Here is a 20066-nt window from a genome sequence, read left to right as displayed (position 1 = left end):
TTTGTAGATGAGCAGGTGGTAATGGGCAACAAGCTGCTTGTATATATAAGGTAAGGTCCTTTAGAAAGTGTATGAGGTGTTGCCTAGTGGTGGCACCAGATTTTTATGTCACTGTAGTTGCATAAGCTTAGTGTGTTTCAAGGTCTGGCATAAAATAGCAATGGCTAATTTGTACAGCTGATGTAAAAGTTACAGTGGCTTCTTGTTACACATCTTGTGAGTGGATAGGTAGGATAAAGTTTGAGACTTAGAGCTCAAGTTACTGTTGGTAAGCCAAGACCATGTCTTTAGAAATCAATTAGAGTGAGTTCTTTTGTCCTGTGTGTGGCACACTGCTCCTTGAACAAGGACTCTTTAGCCTGAAAAGCTGTTATTTTAGCCCTTTCTGCTATGTCTTTTGGGATAACTGTGCTCAGCTGCTGCTTACTGTGTTTTCCTATCATTTGCAGGAGGTCATTCTGAGATTGCACAGTAGTGATTAATTAGTGAATTCCTCTTTCTGGAATCTATTCAAGATTGTGCACATTAGATTCTGCATTACTCCTGCTTCCTAAAATGCAAGAGTAAAGATTTTTGTGAGAAAATACTGAGTTTCCTGGTTACTTTTCTGCTGTGGAATGGCATACCTCAGATGCAAATTGATGCAGTGCATTGGCTTACTGTGTATTAACAGCAGTGCTGTCTGCAATGCTTGCTGTCATGTTTTATGAAATAAATTTGTCTGGCTTGTTTTAAGAGCATCCTGAAAATTAACTTAAAAAATAAACTGTTCTCCTCAATCTGTTTAATGTCAGGATGTATTTAAAATACCTTTCCCCTCCTTTTCTATAGCTGCTGTTTGGCAGGCCGTGCGTATCCATTGGGTGATATTCCTGAAGATCTGGTACCTTTGGTTAAAAATCAGGTGAGCAAACTTTTGAAAGGAAACTTTTCCGTATGAGGTTTTTAGGAGCTGTTTATGTCTTATTTCATGGATTTCTGATAGAAAACTATTGTCAGTCTTGTAGCTGTATCCTTGTGATATGAGTACATACCACTGTAAATACCAATTAAATTTTTAAAGAATTAAATCAAAGGATTGTTTGAACAGAATCTGACCATTTAAAAAAATATTTTTCCTTCAGCTCTAAATTGGGGTGTGGGAACATTGAGTTCTTAGTGGCGCTAAATTTGTTTGTTCTTTTTCCTTATTCTTTACCACAAAGTTACCAGAACTTTATAGCTGTTTCTTCATTCTAAACTTGACTATGACATATCAGATATGGGAGGATCTTCCCTGTTTTCAAATGCATGTAACATGGGATTGACGGGAGTAGAAAGTGAGCTAACATCAAAGAACATTAAGTAAATATTCCTTCCTCTGTTTGGCTGTTGATAAAACTCCAGTTTGCATTGGAGTTTTCCTGCCTTGAATACAATACCTCTGGCCTCCTTGCACAATAAAGTTTGACAACTCCTTCCCTGATGTCCTTATTACTGCCTCCTGCCCACAGCACTGAAGGGAAGAGGCTTTCCCAGAACATGAAGGCTTATTCCACAGTGATGGTGTTTGGAAAGACAATTTCCATTTTCTGATAGTCAGTGCCACTTTGAGACAACTTAAAAGGTAACTAGTTTCTTCGTTCTCTTGAGAAAAGGCATAAAGCAACCCACGGCTTGATATTATTCAGTCTTGTGACTGTTAAGATTGTCTGCTTTCTCAGTCTGTTCCAGCTCTGATTAGGAGGCAATAGGCTGGTACTACATTCCTCTTCATCCACCCATCTTGGGCATCCTTAGTTTGGGACAGTTGGCCCTGAGCATGTCCAGCCATTCCGCTTATAAGGCAGTATCTTAGCTGCTTCAGAAGTTCTGTACCTATGTTTATAGGCTCTGAAGCTGCTTGTTTTACACCCTGTGGGCTGACCACAGACTGACTACCCATCTTTTGTTGTTCTGCCTAGTCCCTCTAGGAGGAACTGTGACCTAACATCCAAATCATCTTCCCAGGGCACTTGAGGAACAGCAACTGATGCCTTAAAGCTTGCTGCTATTACCCTGTGACAGAGCAGGCTTGTCCTACTGTCCTCTGGGACAAGGTTGGATTCCTGAGCTGCATCTCATGTTGTTCTTTGCCACCATGTTCAGTGAGCCATCTTTGGCTGACCAGATTCATCATGCTGTTCTGAGTCTGTGATGGTAGCTTTCACATCGGCAGAAATAGCCTTTTCCATCTAGATTGCCCAAGAGATCGGCCGGTTGTTTCAAGGCAACAAGTATTATTGCATATGCCTTATATATTTGTTCAGGGCAGGTGTGAGCATGTTCTTAATGGTTTCATCGTAGGGAGAGAGTACCTAGATAAAATCACAGTGAACTTATGCCAAAAGTATGACTAGACCTGCAGGTCATACTTTAGTGTTGTGAAAGTTGGCTTGGTCACTTCCAAGTAAATCTTTCCTTTTCATTATGTCCATCAGAGCCCTCAAGCTGACTATTTCTTTCTCTTTAATCTGTGTCTGAAGCTTGGCCTAAGGCAAAACTTAGCTCCTTTGAAGTCATCTCTGACAATTTATTAAAACAGGGGATGCTCGTAATAATAATTTTGCGCTCATAAACCTCATAAACCTTCCTGAGTTTCTGGCCAGTTTTACCACAAATATTCTTTTTGGGGTCTCTAGCATTTTGCTCTAGTTTCAGGGTTTCAGTAAGAGGAAGTGCTTTTTTGTAGTCTCTCTTTGCAGTACAGTGGAACAGATATTTTTTTGATTGTGAAGTGGAGGGTTTTTTGGGGTATCTTTTGGGTTTTTTTCCTAATCCAGAGTTTGTAGTTATATGTGTATAGTAGCTCGGTTACTGCAGAGGCTTTCCTCGCAGTGTGTGCAAACCAGTCTGCAGCACTAGGCTGTTGCCCTCTCCCATGGTCCTTATCAAGTTGTTCCCTGCACACACTAGTGCTGACAGATCAACAGACTGTGGCTCAAGGTCTGAGGGGAAGTGATAGCCCAACCAGCAGCAGTAGCTCTGGGGAGGAACCATCAACCTCTCCTTTTTATGATCTCTGATAGTGTTCCTGAGAGCTTGGTTTAAGTAACACCTTTCCATCTGGACACTTAAATCCGCTCTAGCTACAGTCTGGGGTTTTTTGTTTTGTTTTCTGAAGAGTTTCTCACTGTAAGGTAGGTATCAGGTTTGAGGAAGCCAACAGAGAAGATTGTGGATCTGAAAGTTAAGCTGCTAACTCCTCCTGGCTTCACTGCCACTGTGGTGACAGGAAAATTAACTTGGAATAGAAGTAAATGAGAGAACATGGCAGTTCCTGAGGATGGCTGGGAGCCTGTATTGCCTGTCATTCTCCATGGCATCCCAGTATGTGTCTTAACACATACTCCTGAGTGATAGCCAGTCTGCAGCAGTCTGCTCTCTTTCTGCTGGTAGCCAGACCTGTTGTGTGCACGTGTGAGACAACTGGAGCTGTTGCTGTTGTTTGTTCCCTGGGTGGGCTTGGACAGCTCTGGTCAGTGGTTGAGTAAAAGAAGTTGCCTTCATTTTGAAAAGCACTCTCAAATCTCAGTAAATAGGAAGTCAGTGGAGGAGATTGAGTTGTATATCACCTAAGCCAGTCCTTGCAGTGCCAAAAAGCTTTGTGTCTCAAAGTGAGGGGACAGATTGATGGGCTCTTCCCAAGAGAACTGCTGACAAGGAGAGGAGCTGTGCCCTGGGTAAGGAGGAGTTGCACAGCTTCTCAGGAGAGCTGCCAGGAAGGGGAAGGAGTTACCTAATTTCACACTCTTCCGTCTGCAAGTATAAACTTTAATTTTTGCTTGATCTTAAAATTTGCTTTATCTTAAATTGGTTGGTGAGTCTAAGGAGGCGCAAATTTTTCCTACTAACAAGGCACAGAAAACATAATTCAAGAACACTCATGGACTCCTAAGGCTCTTTAAAGCTTAAGTGAAAAGCAGGTAACGATGCTGCTTTCCCATGTGCTTGTGCTGTCAGTTTTCTGAAATCCATAGGAAATCTGCTGTGTTTGAATTTTCATTGCAGGTCTTTGAATTTCTCATCCGGCTGCATTCAACTGAGGGATCTGTGGATGAAGAGGTTTACCCTTATGTTCGTACCTTGCTGCACTTTGACACTCGGGAATTCCTTAATGTTCTTGCTCTGGTAAGAGATTGCTGATCTCCTCTGAGAGAAAAATACTACACCACTTCTTCCATCATCTATGTCATTGCTTGTGTGATCTGTAGGATTTCCATTAAAAAGTTCATGCATTAACTAAACCAGTAGTTACTGGCTTGATGCAGGAGTGGTTTTGATGTGTGTTCTATAAGATATCAGAGGAGATCATAATAGTCCTTTATGTCCTTAAATATGAGTTGATGAACATGACATTATACCGTGAAGACTCCAGTAACAGAGGCCATGTTTAAAGCACAGGTAAAACAAGAACAATGTATTTGTAAAGTGTTTTAGTACCTACATCTTTCTCCTGCCTAAAGATTAATCTTTCTTCCTTTCCACATTTCTTGGAATTGCCTTTGTCTGTTTGGACCTATTGCTTTTACTCAATATGTAAGAACAATGTTGATAGTTACAAAAGAGTAAATTGCATCTTGGAACCTGCTGCTTAGGTGATATGCGCAGGAAGGCGTTGTCAGCTTTGTGATAAGGCTACTTCTTTGTGTTTGCTTGTGTTTCTGGGGTTGGCAGTGGAGAGCATTCTTCTTAAGGTGTCAGTGTTTTGCCTCATGCAGACTTTTGAAGACTTTAAGAATGACAAGCAAGCTGTGGAGTATCAACAGAGAATTGTGGACATACTTCTGAAAGTGAGTGTGCCTAAAAATGAACCTCTGTGTTTACATCTGACTGATTGTACACAACACTGTGCAGTACAGGCTGTAATTTGAATGAAGTGTTTCCAGTCCTACCCTGGATGACCCCTCTGAGAAGGTGGTGGGTTGGAACTTGGATTTGCCTCAGTCAGGGCTGTTGGTTTGATATTTAGAAGTGATGCTTCATGCACCTTAAATACAGTGACAGAGAGGTCTCCTTTCCTGTCTGTGATTTCAGCTGGGTTGTACTGTGTTGTCAAATTTCTCCTCTGTGCACTAAGTTTATTTTTATCTTTTTCTCATTGATTCTGGTCCCTGATTCCTTCTGAACAGGAAAAAAGGTCCCAGGAATCCTGTGCTTGGCAGGATGCCAGTGCTCTTCTGATAAAACCCTGCTCCCCATATCTGTAACTGCTGTGTTTGGGATATAACGTACTCAGAATGACAAGCCTATCTTTAGTAAATGGGAGAGAAGAGGAATGTCAGAGTTATCAGCCTGATGCTCTAGAAATCAGTTGTCATCTGCAGACTGTGTTCCTTAACAATGAATGTTCTCATTAAAAGCTATTGCTGACAAATGCAGTTTGCTTTCCCCTTCAAAGCTGTCAGCATTAATAATGAGTAACTCCACTTGGAAGCTGTTTATGTATAAACAGATCGTAAGTAGCATTTCCCTGTCACTGTCATCATTGATAGACAAGAGCAAGGGCACCAGTGAATGGATTCAGTGACAGCACTGCTGCACTAGGCTGTGTTGGAGAGGCTGAGATAATGCCACTGGTGGGGAACTTTTGTGAGCCTGCCTGAGTAGGATGTTGCTGTAAGGCTGTTAGTTAGCCCTGTGCTGGGTTAGCCCATGCTTTTTTGTGTCTTTAGCTGCTGTCAGCAGGAGGTGGCACACTGCGGCTGTGTTCTGGAGCTACTGTGGGATGTGTCCTGTGGTGGGCTGGATCGAGCTGTTTACTGCCCTGACTCTGTGCTGCTGGCCATGTAACAAATGTCCACCACAAGAGAATTCAACCGTGCTCTTGGAGGGGAAAAGGAGGTCAATTGTTAGAAGTGCTGCAGGATTAAATGCATCTCCAGGCAAACAATTTGGTGTTATGAGAACTGTCAGTCCCTTGGTCAGGAATCTGCTCTCCTTTTGGATAAAAATAAAAAAAAAATTTTGGAACATTTTATTTAAATTTATCATTGGCAAAAATCCCACTTGGGAAATAGCTGTGCTTTTAAAATAGTTTGGTCAACATAGACGTTCTCCTAATGCTGATGTAAACTTTGCCAAATATATCATCTTTTAGAAAGTCCGTGTTGTTGGCCTGCAGCCTCTGTAGAGTTGCTCTGTTTCAGAGGTACAGTATTTTCACCTTCATATGGACCAACAAGGACTCTGTGAAAAACAAAGTGAAAATCAGTGAAATACTCCATATTTTAAATGCTAACACTATCCTGACTAGGCTCCTGTATGAAGTAGCCTTTTTAAACAGAAAATGAAGATTAAAAAAGAACTATAGAATTAGGTGATGTTTCAAGCAGAGATTAAGGAATCTACTTGATTCCTTAATGTGTCTTACCTGTCTGCCTCCACTTGACCATTAGCATCTCATGGGGATCTGGAACTCCAGGTCACTTTAGGAGATCAGTTGTCTGTTCCAACCTTAGACTGAGGTTATAAACTGGGAGATGGACCCTGTCTAGGATTTGCTAGAGCAATTCTTAGATGTTAGTTGACAGAGTTGTTAAGGTGATAGATTTCCTCACAGCTAAACCCACTGCTCTTAGAGAGGGACTCTCCAAACAGGGGCATTTAACTTTTCTTTAGTGTTTAGGATTTTTGTTGGAGTCCCCCTTCACACTCAAAAATCAGGGACATGCAAGAATACTTCCTTTGAGTATATTGCGGAGAAGTTGAGCCTCTTCAGCTTCAGGACAGAGGTGATTTAGCATGGACGGATGATCTTTAAGGTTCCTTCCAACCCAAACCATTCTGTGACACATCCACTGTCTGTGTCTTCAGGTAACACAGTTAAATGCCATGGAATGTGTCTTAGCTGTAGGCCTTCAGGATGGACTAACACCAGGAGATTGTGTAGATGTCTAGGGTAGGAGGAGACATGATGGCTGTACAGGGATTTCTTGTTGCGGTGACCTGATTGCTTTCCCAAAGGCAGTTGCAGAATAAATCACTTGTGTTTTTATTTTTCCCTTTTCTCTCTAATGTTTCTCAGGTCATGGTAGAGAATTCTGACTTCACCCCGTCACAGGTTGGCTGTCTCTTTACCTTCCTTGCCCGTCAGCTCGCCAAGCCCAACAACACATTGTTTGTGAACAGGACACTTTTTGACCAGGCAAGTATTCCTCTGTGAGGGGGGGCAAAAATTCCTAACAGGGTGCAGCACTGCAGAAAGTGTGGCTATTGCTGTAGGCTGGAGCAATTCCTGGTGCATTATAAAACAGGTAGCATCTTTCTGGGACTTTACTGTGATTTCAAAGAAATGGATTAGGAGAGACCGCAGAAGCACAGTAAGTGTGTTTCAGCTTGCCTGCTGGAATCGTGTGAGAAGTAGGGTCAGGTCCTAGGAGGTGGAACAGCATCTGCTCTTCTCCGCGGAATGCAGATGCCTGTGGCCACTAGTTTGTCATGAGAGGGAAAGTAAGGGCCCATAAGGGCCAGAATCAAGCTGTTTAAGCCCAAGTTGGCATTTTGATGACAATATTGTCATTTGTTAATGCGTATGAAGGTGCCAACTAAAATGACAGTAGCAAGTTTATATAGCACGTATATGTAGCTGGTAATTTCTCTTTCATGTGGCCACTGTACTGCTGCTGCTTGAAACAGGCTGATACACCCCAATGCATGCCTGAAGCTTGCAAGGGTTAAGTTTATATCCCAGTTTAAGTCCCAGAAATTCCTGGGACTGAGGAGGAGGCTTCAATGGCTACAGCAGTTGTGCTTTGATGATAATATGGATATGTGAACCCTAATAAAATATGAGATAGAAAATATATCTCCTTTGTCATAATTTAAGTCCAAAGAACTCTGGAGGCTAAAAAGATTTGGGTTAAACATTTTAACTACAGATATATTAAATACTATGAATTACATGATTTCCTGTTTTTCTGGGAGAGATGGCACAGTCCAGGAGAGAAATTGAGAGGGTCAGTGTAGTGGTTCTAGCAGTCTGGTGTGTAGTCCAAGGCAGGGCCATGGGGTTCCCTGAATTCTTCCATAGTCCCTGGGTTCCCAAATGTTTGGTTTAAGATCCTGGTGCAGAGTCATGGGTTTCCCTCCCTAGAGCCTTTCAGCAGTTCTTGGTTACTTCAGTGTTCTTAAGTGAGCTTAGTTACAGGACCAAGCAGAGAGTACCTCACATGAATAAATTGCACCATTGTATTCTGATTTGCCATTGCCATTACTGGTGCTCAGTTGGCTTATGCTAACATCTATGCTAACTAGGCCTAACTCATGCTAACTTCTACACCCTTGCACAGGTCCTTGAATTTCTGTGCAGTCCGGATGATGACTCCCGCCATTCAGAGAGACAGCAGGTAATAACCTTCAAGAGAACATCTCTTTAAGCACCAGGTATGACCAGAGTGTAGAGCAGAGCTCAGCCTCCTTGGGAGCGATGTTGGTTGGAGGTCACGTGCCAAAGCAGACACCTAGCATAGGAATGGTGGCCAACATGGAAGAATTGGGCAGTGCTGTACACAGCAGGAGTGAGGGAGGATCCTACCCCAGCATTGCCTGCAGGAGAGGTTTGACAGCAGTAAGAACAGAGATGGGAAAGTCCTGGATAAGTGCATGACCTTCATAAGTAAAGGACAATCAATTAAAAGAAAGAATGTGTTAATACAAAGTTTAATGGAGCAGGAGCAGTGTACTTTTAATGGCACTGGCTGCCCAGCTGCTACTGCAATATAAATAACTGGTCTTCAATATCTGCAGGTCCTTTTAGAATTGCTCCAGGCAGGAGGGATAGTACAGTTTGAAGAGAGCCGTCTTATCCAAATGGCAGAAAAAGCTGAATTGTAAGTTGCTGTGTACAATATATGAATACTGTTTTTTAAGTCTTATGTATGGTATTTAAATACTGCCTCTAAATCTCCTCTAGAGCTTTTTTCCTCCACGTTTCTTGTTCCTGCTTTGCAGCTGTGTTTGGGTTTATTTTCCCTATGCATTCACATATGCTTCACTTAATATGTTCATATTTAGCCCCAGTCTTTCTGTCTTTTCTCTACTGGGTGTTCTTACAGAAAGCATTGTTAAGATAAGAGGGGGTGGAGCTGTGGAAAACCCTTCAGCGTGAAATCCTGTGGGGCTTGATGAGTTTTGGCACTTCCTATCCTAGACCCCAGGCTTTGTTCAAAGGTATAGTGGTATATTTGAATGCTCTACCACTTGACAGATGGAGATGACTCGTTGGGGTGAGACCTACAGGTGGATTTAAAAGCACGAAGGGGTCTGAAGCCACCCCCATGGTACTCGTTTTAGAATTGAGTAGGAGAAACAAACACAGTGTCTGGAAAGGCTAAAAATTTCCACTATCGCCTTTACATGCTTTATGCTTCCAGAAGGAGTCTGTCATGCCTGAATAGAGCCAGCTGGGGAGGGCATCTTCATCCAGGTCTTGACTTTGGATGTTGTGTGAATCAGTCCACCACACTACAGAGGATCAGAGGGATAGAAGCGCAGTGGTGGGGTATGCCATGCCTGTTTCCCTGTGTGTCCTAGAAGGAGTTAACCAAATTTTTCAGACTCAAGAAATGCATTTTTTTTTTTAATCCTTGCTTCAGAGAGTTTAGCTGCCAGAACCACCAGCTCAGCCACTTCCATCACAACTAGAAGACCTATAGTGTAATGTTATTTAGCACACTTTTCATTTGTTTTGCCTCTAGTAATATCTGTTTTTATCTAAAGTCTCAAGATATTTGTTTATTAAAATGTGAAGGTAGGAAGCTGTGTCATAACACATTATTGAGTATATTAAGCCTATTTCTTCAAATTAGTATTGTGGATTGTCCTAGAGTAGAGCTGAGTGCGTTATGGAAATATGGGAGATGATCTATGAACAGAAACCTGATTTCTTGAAGGATTTTTGTCCTCTGTCCTTTGCCTCTCACCTTAGTAACTCTGGTTTTCTCTGTTCTATATGGTAACTTCCCCAAAAGAGGGAGGTTGATAGGCTGATTGGCCTGTGCCTGGTACCAAGCAGCATATGTAAACTGTGTGCTGAAAACCTTGATGTAAGATACTTCCAAATGTTTTTTTAAAAACATACTGTATTTTCTTTTGAGTGCTGCCAAACTGTGCTGGATCTGAGCTTCCTACCTCTGTTCTGCTGACTCAGCTGAGTGTGTTTTCCTAATGTGGAAAGTATTTTTCATTTTAGCTATCAGATATGTGAGTTCATGTATGAACGAGAGCTTCGCTATGACAAGATAATTGGCTGTTACCTGCGTGACCCAGTGAGAAAAGTGAGTAAATCTGGTAGTTCTGGCTTTTCTTCTTCACAGCAGTGCAGCCTGTCCTGCTGGCAATAGTGTGAATGGGCACAGCAGCCCTGCTCTTCTGTCATACTTCTCGATCTTAAAAAGTGTCCTCCTTTACAGTTGGGTTTTCTTATAGTCAAGGCTTTTGTGCTTGTGTGTTGGAGAGGAGTTGATCTTTTTAAAGCTTCAGAGTTTTTTGTTTCTTTTTAAACAATGCTCATACATAAAACCTGAGTGCAAGGTGGGAGTTATTGCAAATTTGTTAACTGCAATACTTCTTTGTTTCTGCCATCAGTACCCTCTTTTCTCCCCCTGGATAGAGCCTCTCTGCCCTTACTATCTCTTTGCAATTAGCTTCCGCATGTCTGGAAGTTGTATATCTGCCACGGTTTTTGAGGTATTCTCTTCCCTGCCACCAACAGAAGTTGGGAGGAGAGTCTGGCAAATGTGATGTCACCAGCTCCTTATGAAACCACTACGCTGAAAGTTGTGTGGGTGAAGGAGTCAGAAGAGATACATTGTGATATTGAGATGGTCAAAAAATATGGTACGCTGAGGACAGTGCAGGAGAACCTGTGGGAGAGGCTAATGCTGAAGAGGAATTCAGGAATATGTGGGGAAAACTGACCTACTCTCTGGTAGAGCATTCTTCTCTGCCTGTGCTTCTAGCTAAAGAGCGATGTCCTGTCCTTTTTCCCTGTGAGCAAGAGGGGGACATTGCTAATAGTGGAAGAACAATTCCCTCTGACTTCAGTGCTTAACATGTTTAGCATCAACTCTGTTCATCTTGGCTTTTTTTCCTCACAGTTCTTCAGGAGCTATTTAGGGACATATAGTCTCACCGGCAGATAACTTATCCTGACTTGTTAAGAGAGGACTGACCCAGAGGTCATCCTAAGACTGAAATGCTCTTCCTTCCCTAAATCTAACTCTGCCTGTGGTGCTGCAGAACATACTTACACCATTTATGGTTTTATGTCTTACAGGAAGAAGTTTTCAACTATATTCACAACATCCTGTCCATGCCTGGCTACAGTGCTGAAGAAAAGCGGTTGGTGTGGCAGAAAGCTTTGGAACATATAGAGGTATAGTGTATTTTAAACCCGTGGTACCTCAGCTACTGCTGACTCCTGTTGGATCTGCCTAGTGCTGTTCTGTAAGCAGAAGTGTCACAGTGTCAAATCACAGCTGTTTAGAAAGCTCTGACTTTAAGGTTTAGTAATCTTGTACATTAATATAAGTGCATCTATTAGATTCGGACTGGCTTCCTTGGTTTCCTGGTTTCAAGTATAGCTCTTTGGATAATGGGACTTTATCAGGGGTGATGGCTAGTGAGTGCTGTGTAGCAGGGAAGAGATCCATTAGCAGTTCTTTGATCTCCTAAGCGTGTAGCAGCAAGGTCAGGACATTGACATCACTGACTTCACAGTCCGTGGTATCAAATTCCTGATCTTACAATAATAATAGCATTCAGTCTTGGTACCCTGGCACTTCTGACCTGTGGGAAGATGGGGTCATGACTTCTACTGTAAGATGCAGACTGTTGCTAGACTTCTCTAGATAATTTTTCCCATCTCTTCAATCTCTCCTTGCTTCAAGGGGATGGAGATGTGTCTGAAATAATTGTTCAGTCAGTAGACATGAGGAATCCATAATATCTCTAGCTCCTATAAGGTGGTATCAGTCCCCTCCAGGGTGATCTGGACATAAGCCAGGAAAATAACTCTATAAAACAAGCAGTCATGCACTTACCGTGACTACTTAGCAGAAAATGGCCAGAGAAGTCTGTATCCTGTGCGGTGGACAAAAAAGTACTAGCTACATTTGAAAGATACAGAATTATTTTAGTCTCTACCAGCATCTGCAAATAGTGCGTGTCTAATGAGAAAATGGACCAAGGGGGAGAATGATTCAAAAAACAATAAACAGAGAAATCCTGTGAATCCAGCTGTATGACATGCAGCTCACTGAACTCATGCCCACTCTCCAGATGCACTTTCAGACTCTGTGGGAATTGGTGGTGATGGTTGTGCTGTGACTGAGTGGGCCTGGCTCACTGCTACTTCATCAGAGCAATCATGGTTCCACGGTGGGCTTCCAGGCTGAGCAAACTGCAGTCTACTGTGCTGCTTCCTTGGGTCTGCCTCATTCTTCTCCTACAGCATCCCTTGTCTCTGCTTGTATTGGTATATACAGCCCAAATTGTTTGGCGTTCTGAGTTGAGTCAGCCTCCCTCTGTAAGCCTGATTTTGTCTCTTATCAAATCACAGGTAGGTCTCCTTGTTGGTTCTCTTTAGCCTGAGGCTTTAAAAATTGCTGTTCCATGCTTGGGTGTCTCAGGACAAATCAGAAATGTCCTGAGTTGCCCTTCCTGATGTTTCTCATTGTGTTGTACTGGTTTTGATAAGCTTGTTGGACAAGACTGCTGGCTTTTCATATTGAGTTGTTTGGGTTTGTTTTCTCAGTCTGAAGTCACTTCTTGATTACTGTACAGTGCCCAACTTGTTAGAGCTGCATACTTTTTGAAGTTGACCAACAACAGGAAATACTCCTCTCAACTTGCCCATGGCCATCCTTAAAAACAGGGTTTCTTGCACTGTTCTATCAGCCTTGTAGATAACAGCCAGCTGCTTTTACCTATGCTTTTTGCACCTTCCTCAAAAAGCAGTTGGGCAGATGATTGGTTCTGTAGGTCACCTTTCTTGGGTCCTGCCCCTGAGGTCAACTTCCTCTTTCCTTTCAGCATGTTCTATTTCCTAGGATTGGTGAACAGTATATATAATTTTGTATGGTTTAGCAGCTTATTGGCAGCTAGTGGCTTTTGTTCTTCTCCATTCCATTAATTCTGCTCTCAGACATTCAGGAGACTTAAAATAGTTAATAACATTTTACTAGGGTGGTGCTGTGATTTCAGGTCTTTGAACAGCTGTCCTTTCATCTGCCAAGATATGAAAGTAGCAAACCAGCCACTTCAGTTGAAACTAACAATTTTAGAGAGGCTTTCCTGGTGACTGTATGACAGAAAATGAGGTTTCTGATCAGTGCCACTTCATATTTTCTGCATTATCCTACAGAGCTGTCATTCCTTGATGTTTATATTGAAAATAAAGCGTAAGGTTTCTCTTCAGTCAGAGTGCTGTTTGTTGTGGTCACTTTCTGTAATCAGACCCACATGCCTTGTGTCAGTACTGTCTCCTCAAGGGCTGTCTGCCTAAGAAGTACCATGTTTGCAAATTGTTCAAACCTGGGCGAGGATGAAAATCCATGCCCAAAACCTTTTCTTTGGGAGTAGGCTGTGAAGGTCACATCGATTCAAGAGCTGCAGCCAGTTACAGGGAGGCTGGGCCACCTCCCTCCAGCCAGTCAGTCCTATCTTCAGCAGTCACGAAGACTCCCAGGGAGGGTTTGTCCAGAGAGAAACAAATTAAGGCAATCACACTACATCCCCTCTGCACTCCTCTGTGCTGTTGTGGTTAAGGTCTTCTGGGTCCTTTGGATTCCCTGGGCTTGTGAGATGAAGGGATCATGCTCCTGAGTGCTGGGGAAGCAACTAAGAGCTGTGGCCCATGCAGTGAAGCTCCGGAGTCAAACACTGCAGAGTTTATTTACATACAGTATGGTAGACAAATTTTGCTTTGGAAACCTCACACAGTGCATCTTCTGTGATAACTCTGCTTTAAAGAGCTTGTGAAGTAGTCACACTCTTCCTTGTTACTTCCTTTGTTCCCTTCACCCTGGTCTGTTGGCTGAATTTGGTGGCTGCTACATCTGTCTGGAGACCAAGCTAGTGCTAAGTAACTTTTTCAGATTATTTTTTTCTTCCAGATATATGTTTATTAAATTTTTCTTTCTTTACCACTTAAGGGTTGTTTTTGTTTAGTAAAGCAATGTTTTCTCCTTTGTAGGCTTAGCAGGGGCTTTTGGGAAGGGTTACCAGGTACCCATTTTTGTTTGAAGCAGTTGCTTCTCATTTATTTGGAAGAACAGATGCATTTGGAAGCAGTAGGAGCAAAGCATTCATGTTCTGGGTTGTGTAAACTTGTATGATATGAAGCCTCTTAGATCATGTTTGAGAGGAGGCAAACCCACAGGCATCTAGATTTTTTTTTTTCTTTTCTTACAATAAAAAAATTGCTTAGGATTTTTTCACGTCTGGACAGGTATCAGTTACAGATAACAGTTACAGGAAACCTGCTTTTAAACTTCTGGCATGGTTCAGTTCAAGGCAGTTAAACACTGTTTTCATTTGACTGAGAAATTCCCTAGGGTCAGGTGAGGGCTTTAATTCCTCTCTACTGCTGGCTCCTAGTTGGCACTAGGAATGTCTTGTTAGCAGGGGGTAAAAGGCAGTTGTCAGAAAACCTGATGAATAATTTCCTTACCTTAGGACTGAGATGTGGTCTCGTTGGTGTGAAGACTTTTGTGTTCTTACAAGGCCCATTGAGTAGTAAAATTATCAGGGTTCAAAAATGCCTCTTTACACACTACCCTTCCGATTTTTTTTCAAAATCACCTGTTGTGATGGTGCTTATTATTTTACAGATTTTATCTAGGCAATGATGGAGTTACAATATGAATGGAGTTGGTGATACTTCATAATTATATTGCCTGTGAAATTAAAAGTAATTATTTCTGTTGTGTTTCCCTCTGCACAGGAGTTGCTGTTGCTGAGCCCGTGTAAAGCAGCTGACTTGGTAGCCATTCACTTCAGTGAGCAGATTGAGCGCATCATTACAAACCTCCAGGTAAAGTATCAAACTTCACTGATGTTGGCGCTTCTTTACAGTGGGGTTGCCATTCTTGTAAGAAATGGTTGCTAAAAGTAATGGTAAGAAAAAGAGCTTGATAGCTGCTCAGCAGTGAGAATTGGTACATTTACATTATTTGGCCTGTTTGTAGAGTTCTGCCTATAAAAATGTAGGATCTCTGAGTTGCTGGTTTTATTGCTTGCTAGTGCAGTTTTTGGTTTGGAGTTCAGTATGGACTGCACTCACAGATCAGACAGAGCTGTTGTCAGCAAACATATCTTCTGAGTTTTTGTGCCAGATAAATGCCTAAACCAGCTTCTTCAGCAGGTACCAGCTGTGAACAGTATTTTCTTTAATGCACATAGCAGGAATCACTGGTTTATAGCAGATTATCTCATATAGTAATACTCTGTCTCCTCCTGTTGCACAGGACCAGTTCTTACTCTTTCAGTTTCTGAGGAGTCTACTTGATCCAAGGTATGTAAGAGAATTGGACTGATTGCAAACTACAGCTTGAAAACATGAGTTAAAATAAATTCCTTTGAAACAGCTATCAAAGAGACAGCCTACAGCCTAGATTAGGGTTTAGGAACGATGACTTGCTCTTCCAGCCACCCAAAGGTGAGAGGAATAGCCCAGAAGTACCAGTGGTCTGGGGAGTATCCTTTAGCAGAGCCCTTGCTGGCTTCCTAACTGGGAAGTGGTGGGGGTTCCAGTATGTGTGCTGTGATGTCTCCCCCTATGCTGGTGGGAGTTTGCGCATTGCTGTTAACAGCTTCTTTGAGAAGGCTGTGAAATGGTTACCCTGTGACTGAAACTGCCATTTCCCTTCTCAGAAATGGCAGTTTGTGTTCTCAACCCACCCGTCTGACTACTTGACCAAGGTGCCAAAGTTTAACATAAATAGAAAAGCATTTTGGTCTATTGGCATTTTTCATTTCTAATTTATTTCAGAATTGCTGCCATATTTCACTGCAAACTTCTCTTTAACTACTTGCTCCATCTGCTCATGTTCTTTCAGTATTTCAGCACTGAGTGTTCTCTTTCTGTTGAATCCGTTTCAAATGCTACAAACCCTTGATTTTATTTATTTATTAAGACATATATGCACAGCCCCAGTTGCCTTCAAGCAGTTGTTAATGCAGTTGAAGGAGAGATCTTGCTTTGTCAATTAGCTACAAATTATTTTTGCTTTATGAGGAGGAAGAGTAGGAAAAGGTAATATTATATAAATTTAAGTGTTAATGTTTCAGTCCTTGCTGTAGTGGAATAAAAAGCATGCTTTGGAAGCTAGAAGCTGGAATTAATCACTTTTTGGATTTCGTTAGGATGTAAATTAAAAAAAAAAAAGATACATTTTGTTATTTCCTGAGTTTTACAGCCCTGTTTTTATGGAAGATGTTAACTTCTACACCTATTGTTTTCTTAGAAGTCAAAATAAAATTTTACCAAAAAAATAATCTTGCTTGTGTTTTATAGGAGAGAAATTAAATTCTTTAGTTAATAAATGAATAATTAAAAAAATAATAGTAGTTAAATAGAAATGATATCCAGCTGGATGTTAAGTAGGACTTAGTTTATGCTGTGATATCACTCACAGCAAGAGAGAACCAGTGAAGGTAGTAATTAACCTGGATTTTAATATTATGCATAGAGGGGCTTCCATAATCTCTGAGTAATAAACGTATCTAATTTAACTCTACAATAATTAGAGATAAATACAACCATTTCTCTTGTAGTTACCTTCTAATCAAAAGCAACTCATGATATGTTCAAACCAGTAACAGGAAGCAACTTTGTATATCTGATCTTGCAAAAGATCTTTGCTTTTCCCTCCCAAGGCAGCTGTTAGGAAGGTGTGAGGCCATGTGCTTGTCTTGCTGTGCTGTGTGTGTCTTAGGAAAGTTTATGAACAGTTCCTTTTCCCTCTGTGTTCCAAAGTGCACTCGTTTTGTGCAGTGCAGTAAGATGTTCAGCACCCCAAGTAATGAAGATAAACCACATACTGACTGGATTGTAGTTGCCAGAATACTCAGTAATCAAAAGATAAGTGGGAGGGTTATACAGAAAAGTGAACAAAATACTAAATGCTTTGGATTCGCATGTGGCAGTGACTGACCGTAAAGCAGAAGGTCAGGAAGCCCAAGGTTTTAACCCATTGTTACTGAACTGTGTTGTCAGTAGGAAGTGTTCTGTAGAGATCCTAGATTGCTGGAGAGTTGTTTGTTTGTTTGTTTGCTGGTTTTAAATAATGTTCAAGGTCCTGTGGTCTATTTTCAGTGTTATGAGGTTGTCTGCTTCTAAGACCTATTGCAATGAGCTGAACTATATCCTGAGAGAGGTGGGGAAGGAGGGAGAAATCTGCAGATATACCTATACTTTGTAGTATATCTATGCATCAAATAGTGATTACATTCTTCAGAAAACATGTCCCTTTCAGTCAATCTAAATGTTTATATGCTTTTTTGAACAAAATTCTTATTCAAATAAAGACTCTTAGAGCAGTAAATGAGCTTTTAATGTCTCAAATACAAATGATTGCTTGATCATATAGGGACAAGACTCATCACGCTAGGATAACTATCCTAGTTGTGGTAGAATTGCATTAGGGATTAATTTGGCCCATTTAATTTAGCTAGAGATTTATTTTAAAGGAGGTTGAAGGGGGAAGGGAGGAAATAGAGTTAACAAATTGCCTGGGGAAATTAAAACCAAATGTCTGTATGTTTGTATCTTATAAGCAGACACAGAAAACAGAATGTAGTCTGTATTGCTCAGCTCATTAATCACAGTCTTTGCTACATTTCCATTTTAAACTCTTTAAAAAGTTTTTTCTCCTCTAAAAAACCCAAAGCACTGAAGCATGTCTGTTTGCAGTATGTGTTTGTGTATTATACCAACAATACCAACTTATTTAGCAACACAGTGTTCTGGGTCCATAAATATATTAACAGATACCTAAACTTTTAGGTTCTGTTACAATGACTCTTCTCACTGACCAGCTATCCGTGACACTTGCAAGGCTCACTTGTGCCAGTTTTTGTGAGAAAACAGTGATTATTTCTTCATTTTAGGAAAGAGCATGTAGAGTACTGCAGGGGAGATGTTTGGCATGGTTATACTGAGGATGAACATAATCACGTTGACCTGAGCAGGACCTGCAAGTCTCAAGACTATTGCTTAATTTTTAACGTTACCAAAATCCAGCTTTCTTTCCATTCTCTGTTCTCTGCATTTCTTGAGTGAAAAGGTTAATAAAAAGGTCAGCTTGCTTATGAAATCATGAATACTAGGTGCCAGAGTTATTTCCAGAGTAGAAGTTTGTTCTCATACTAAAAATGTATGACTTGCCGTTTTTCCCATTTTGGTAGACAGAGATCATTTTAGATAGAAAGTGCTTCTTTATTTTAGTCCAGTTGCAAAAAGAATAGAACATTCTCTTCCTTACAGGCACTGGGGGAGTTTATAGTGTGTGTGTTGTGGGAGGAGTAGATGGTGAATGCTGGAGGCCAGAGTTTAGGGTTCTTGTTTGGTCCTTCAAAAGCCCACTCTTTATTTGATGTCAAAGCACAATAGCTTGAATACCAATTTTTGTATAACTGTGTCCATACTTTGGACTCTGTGAACAGTACCTGTGTGAAGCTTTAATTTCTGGGCAAATAGAGTTTATAATCAAGTGATGGACATTGTAATCACAGTAAGCTTCTTTTGGCTTGCTAGGGGCACAATGTTCTCCTGGCCTTCCTTGGATGATGATAATCCCATTAGCTCTTGTAGCTCCCAGGAACTATAGGATCATATTGTGTATCGGACCTTTTCCATCCCATGGCTGTAGGGTTTGAACATCAGTGTATCTTCTCCTGATCAGAAATTTCTGTTCAGAAAGATAACAAAACTAAATGCATACCTTGATCTGTTTTCTTTCCTAGCAGGAGCTTCAGAACAGGTTTAAGAGCCCTGTTTCCTAGACAGGATAAACTCCTGCTGTTTCTCTGCACGATCTGTCAGTCCTAGAACTGCCACATGAAGTTTAACCTACTGTGGTGGTGAACTACTGTTCATTTTGAAGGGTTGCAGGTGCTATATCTGTCTCTAGGAAAGTATCATCCATTCCATCCTAACTCTTCAAAATCTCTTGTTTCATGTTGCTCTTTTTAAAAACAAGATCAGTAGAAAACAGTCAGGACGCAAGGAGAGTCATAGGCACCGCATGCAATTCTGTTCTGTTTTTTAATCCCACATTAGGAGTTTACTTAATAATAAGTGATCAGAAAATGGCCACTGCACAAACAACTGCAGTGCCAGCAGCTGCTACTGGAAAGGAATTGGAGAAATCTTTTTTTACAGGGACATCTTTATTAAATGAGTTTAATTGTACTGTAAGCTTCACCTGCAGAAATTGCCTCAGCTTGAATCAGAAGGGAAGCCCTAGTTTGGCCTCCTGAACGGCTCAGGCCAGGCAGCATTATCCACAGCCCTGCCTAGAAAGAGAAGTGTCAGGTCTGCACTGCTGAGTGCCCAACCATCATGGCAGTGTTGCTTGTGGAAGGTCAGTATAGGTCAGGGAGATAATGAGGGCAGGAAGCACAGCAGAGGTTGTAGACTTTACCTACCTGTGTTGATTGAGCAGATCCCATGCTGGGAGATGAGGCAGATGTCTTTGATTCCAGATGAATATGGTTCTGTAGTGCTGCTGGTTGCAAAACCCTTGAGACAGGATGCAGGCTTTGGCTGAACAGTATGCAGGGTCTGGTTTGAAACCTTACAGTTGGCTCTCTGCTCTATCAATGACCATTAAGTGCACAGAGGTACTGCCTCTGCAAGAACAAAACCTAATTCACCGGTTTTGTTCTGCCTGAAAAGAGGAACTGAATACAAATGGGGATGTTTCTCTAAAAGAAGCATGATTTCATATCTCAGAGGTAGGTAACAGGGATCAGATTTAGCAGATGAAGCATCAAAATGTGATAAAGGAAGCCAAAGAAGAATTTCGGGAATGATAAGCAAA

At 41.4% G+C, this 20066-nt stretch overlaps 1 protein-coding gene across 3 annotated transcripts in view; it reads left to right on the top strand.

The window, feature by feature from the left end:
- Positions 1 to 20066, top strand: part of VPS8 (VPS8, CORVET complex subunit) — an 86800-nt gene that overhangs the window by 37251 nt on the left and 29483 nt on the right. For all 3 annotated transcript variants that reach the window (XM_026855426.1, XM_026855425.1, XM_026855424.1), the window contains 11 exons: positions 8 to 50; positions 832 to 904; positions 4030 to 4149; positions 4740 to 4811; positions 7046 to 7165; positions 8310 to 8366; positions 8767 to 8849; positions 10211 to 10295; positions 11297 to 11395; positions 14966 to 15055; positions 15489 to 15535. In XM_026855426.1, the coding sequence (XP_026711227.1) occupies positions 8 to 50; positions 832 to 904; positions 4030 to 4149; positions 4740 to 4811; positions 7046 to 7165; positions 8310 to 8366; positions 8767 to 8849; positions 10211 to 10295; positions 11297 to 11395; positions 14966 to 15055; positions 15489 to 15535 (889 nt within the window). The remainder of the gene's footprint in view (positions 1 to 7; positions 51 to 831; positions 905 to 4029; positions 4150 to 4739; positions 4812 to 7045; positions 7166 to 8309; positions 8367 to 8766; positions 8850 to 10210; positions 10296 to 11296; positions 11396 to 14965; positions 15056 to 15488; positions 15536 to 20066) is intronic.

This window comes from Athene cunicularia (genome assembly GCF_003259725.1).
Source record: "Athene cunicularia isolate RWA chromosome 9 unlocalized genomic scaffold, athCun1 chr9_part2, whole genome shotgun sequence".
In the NCBI taxonomy this organism is placed as follows: Eukaryota; Metazoa; Chordata; class Aves; order Strigiformes; family Strigidae; genus Athene; species Athene cunicularia.
This window is presented reverse-complemented; position numbering and strand designations above follow the sequence as displayed.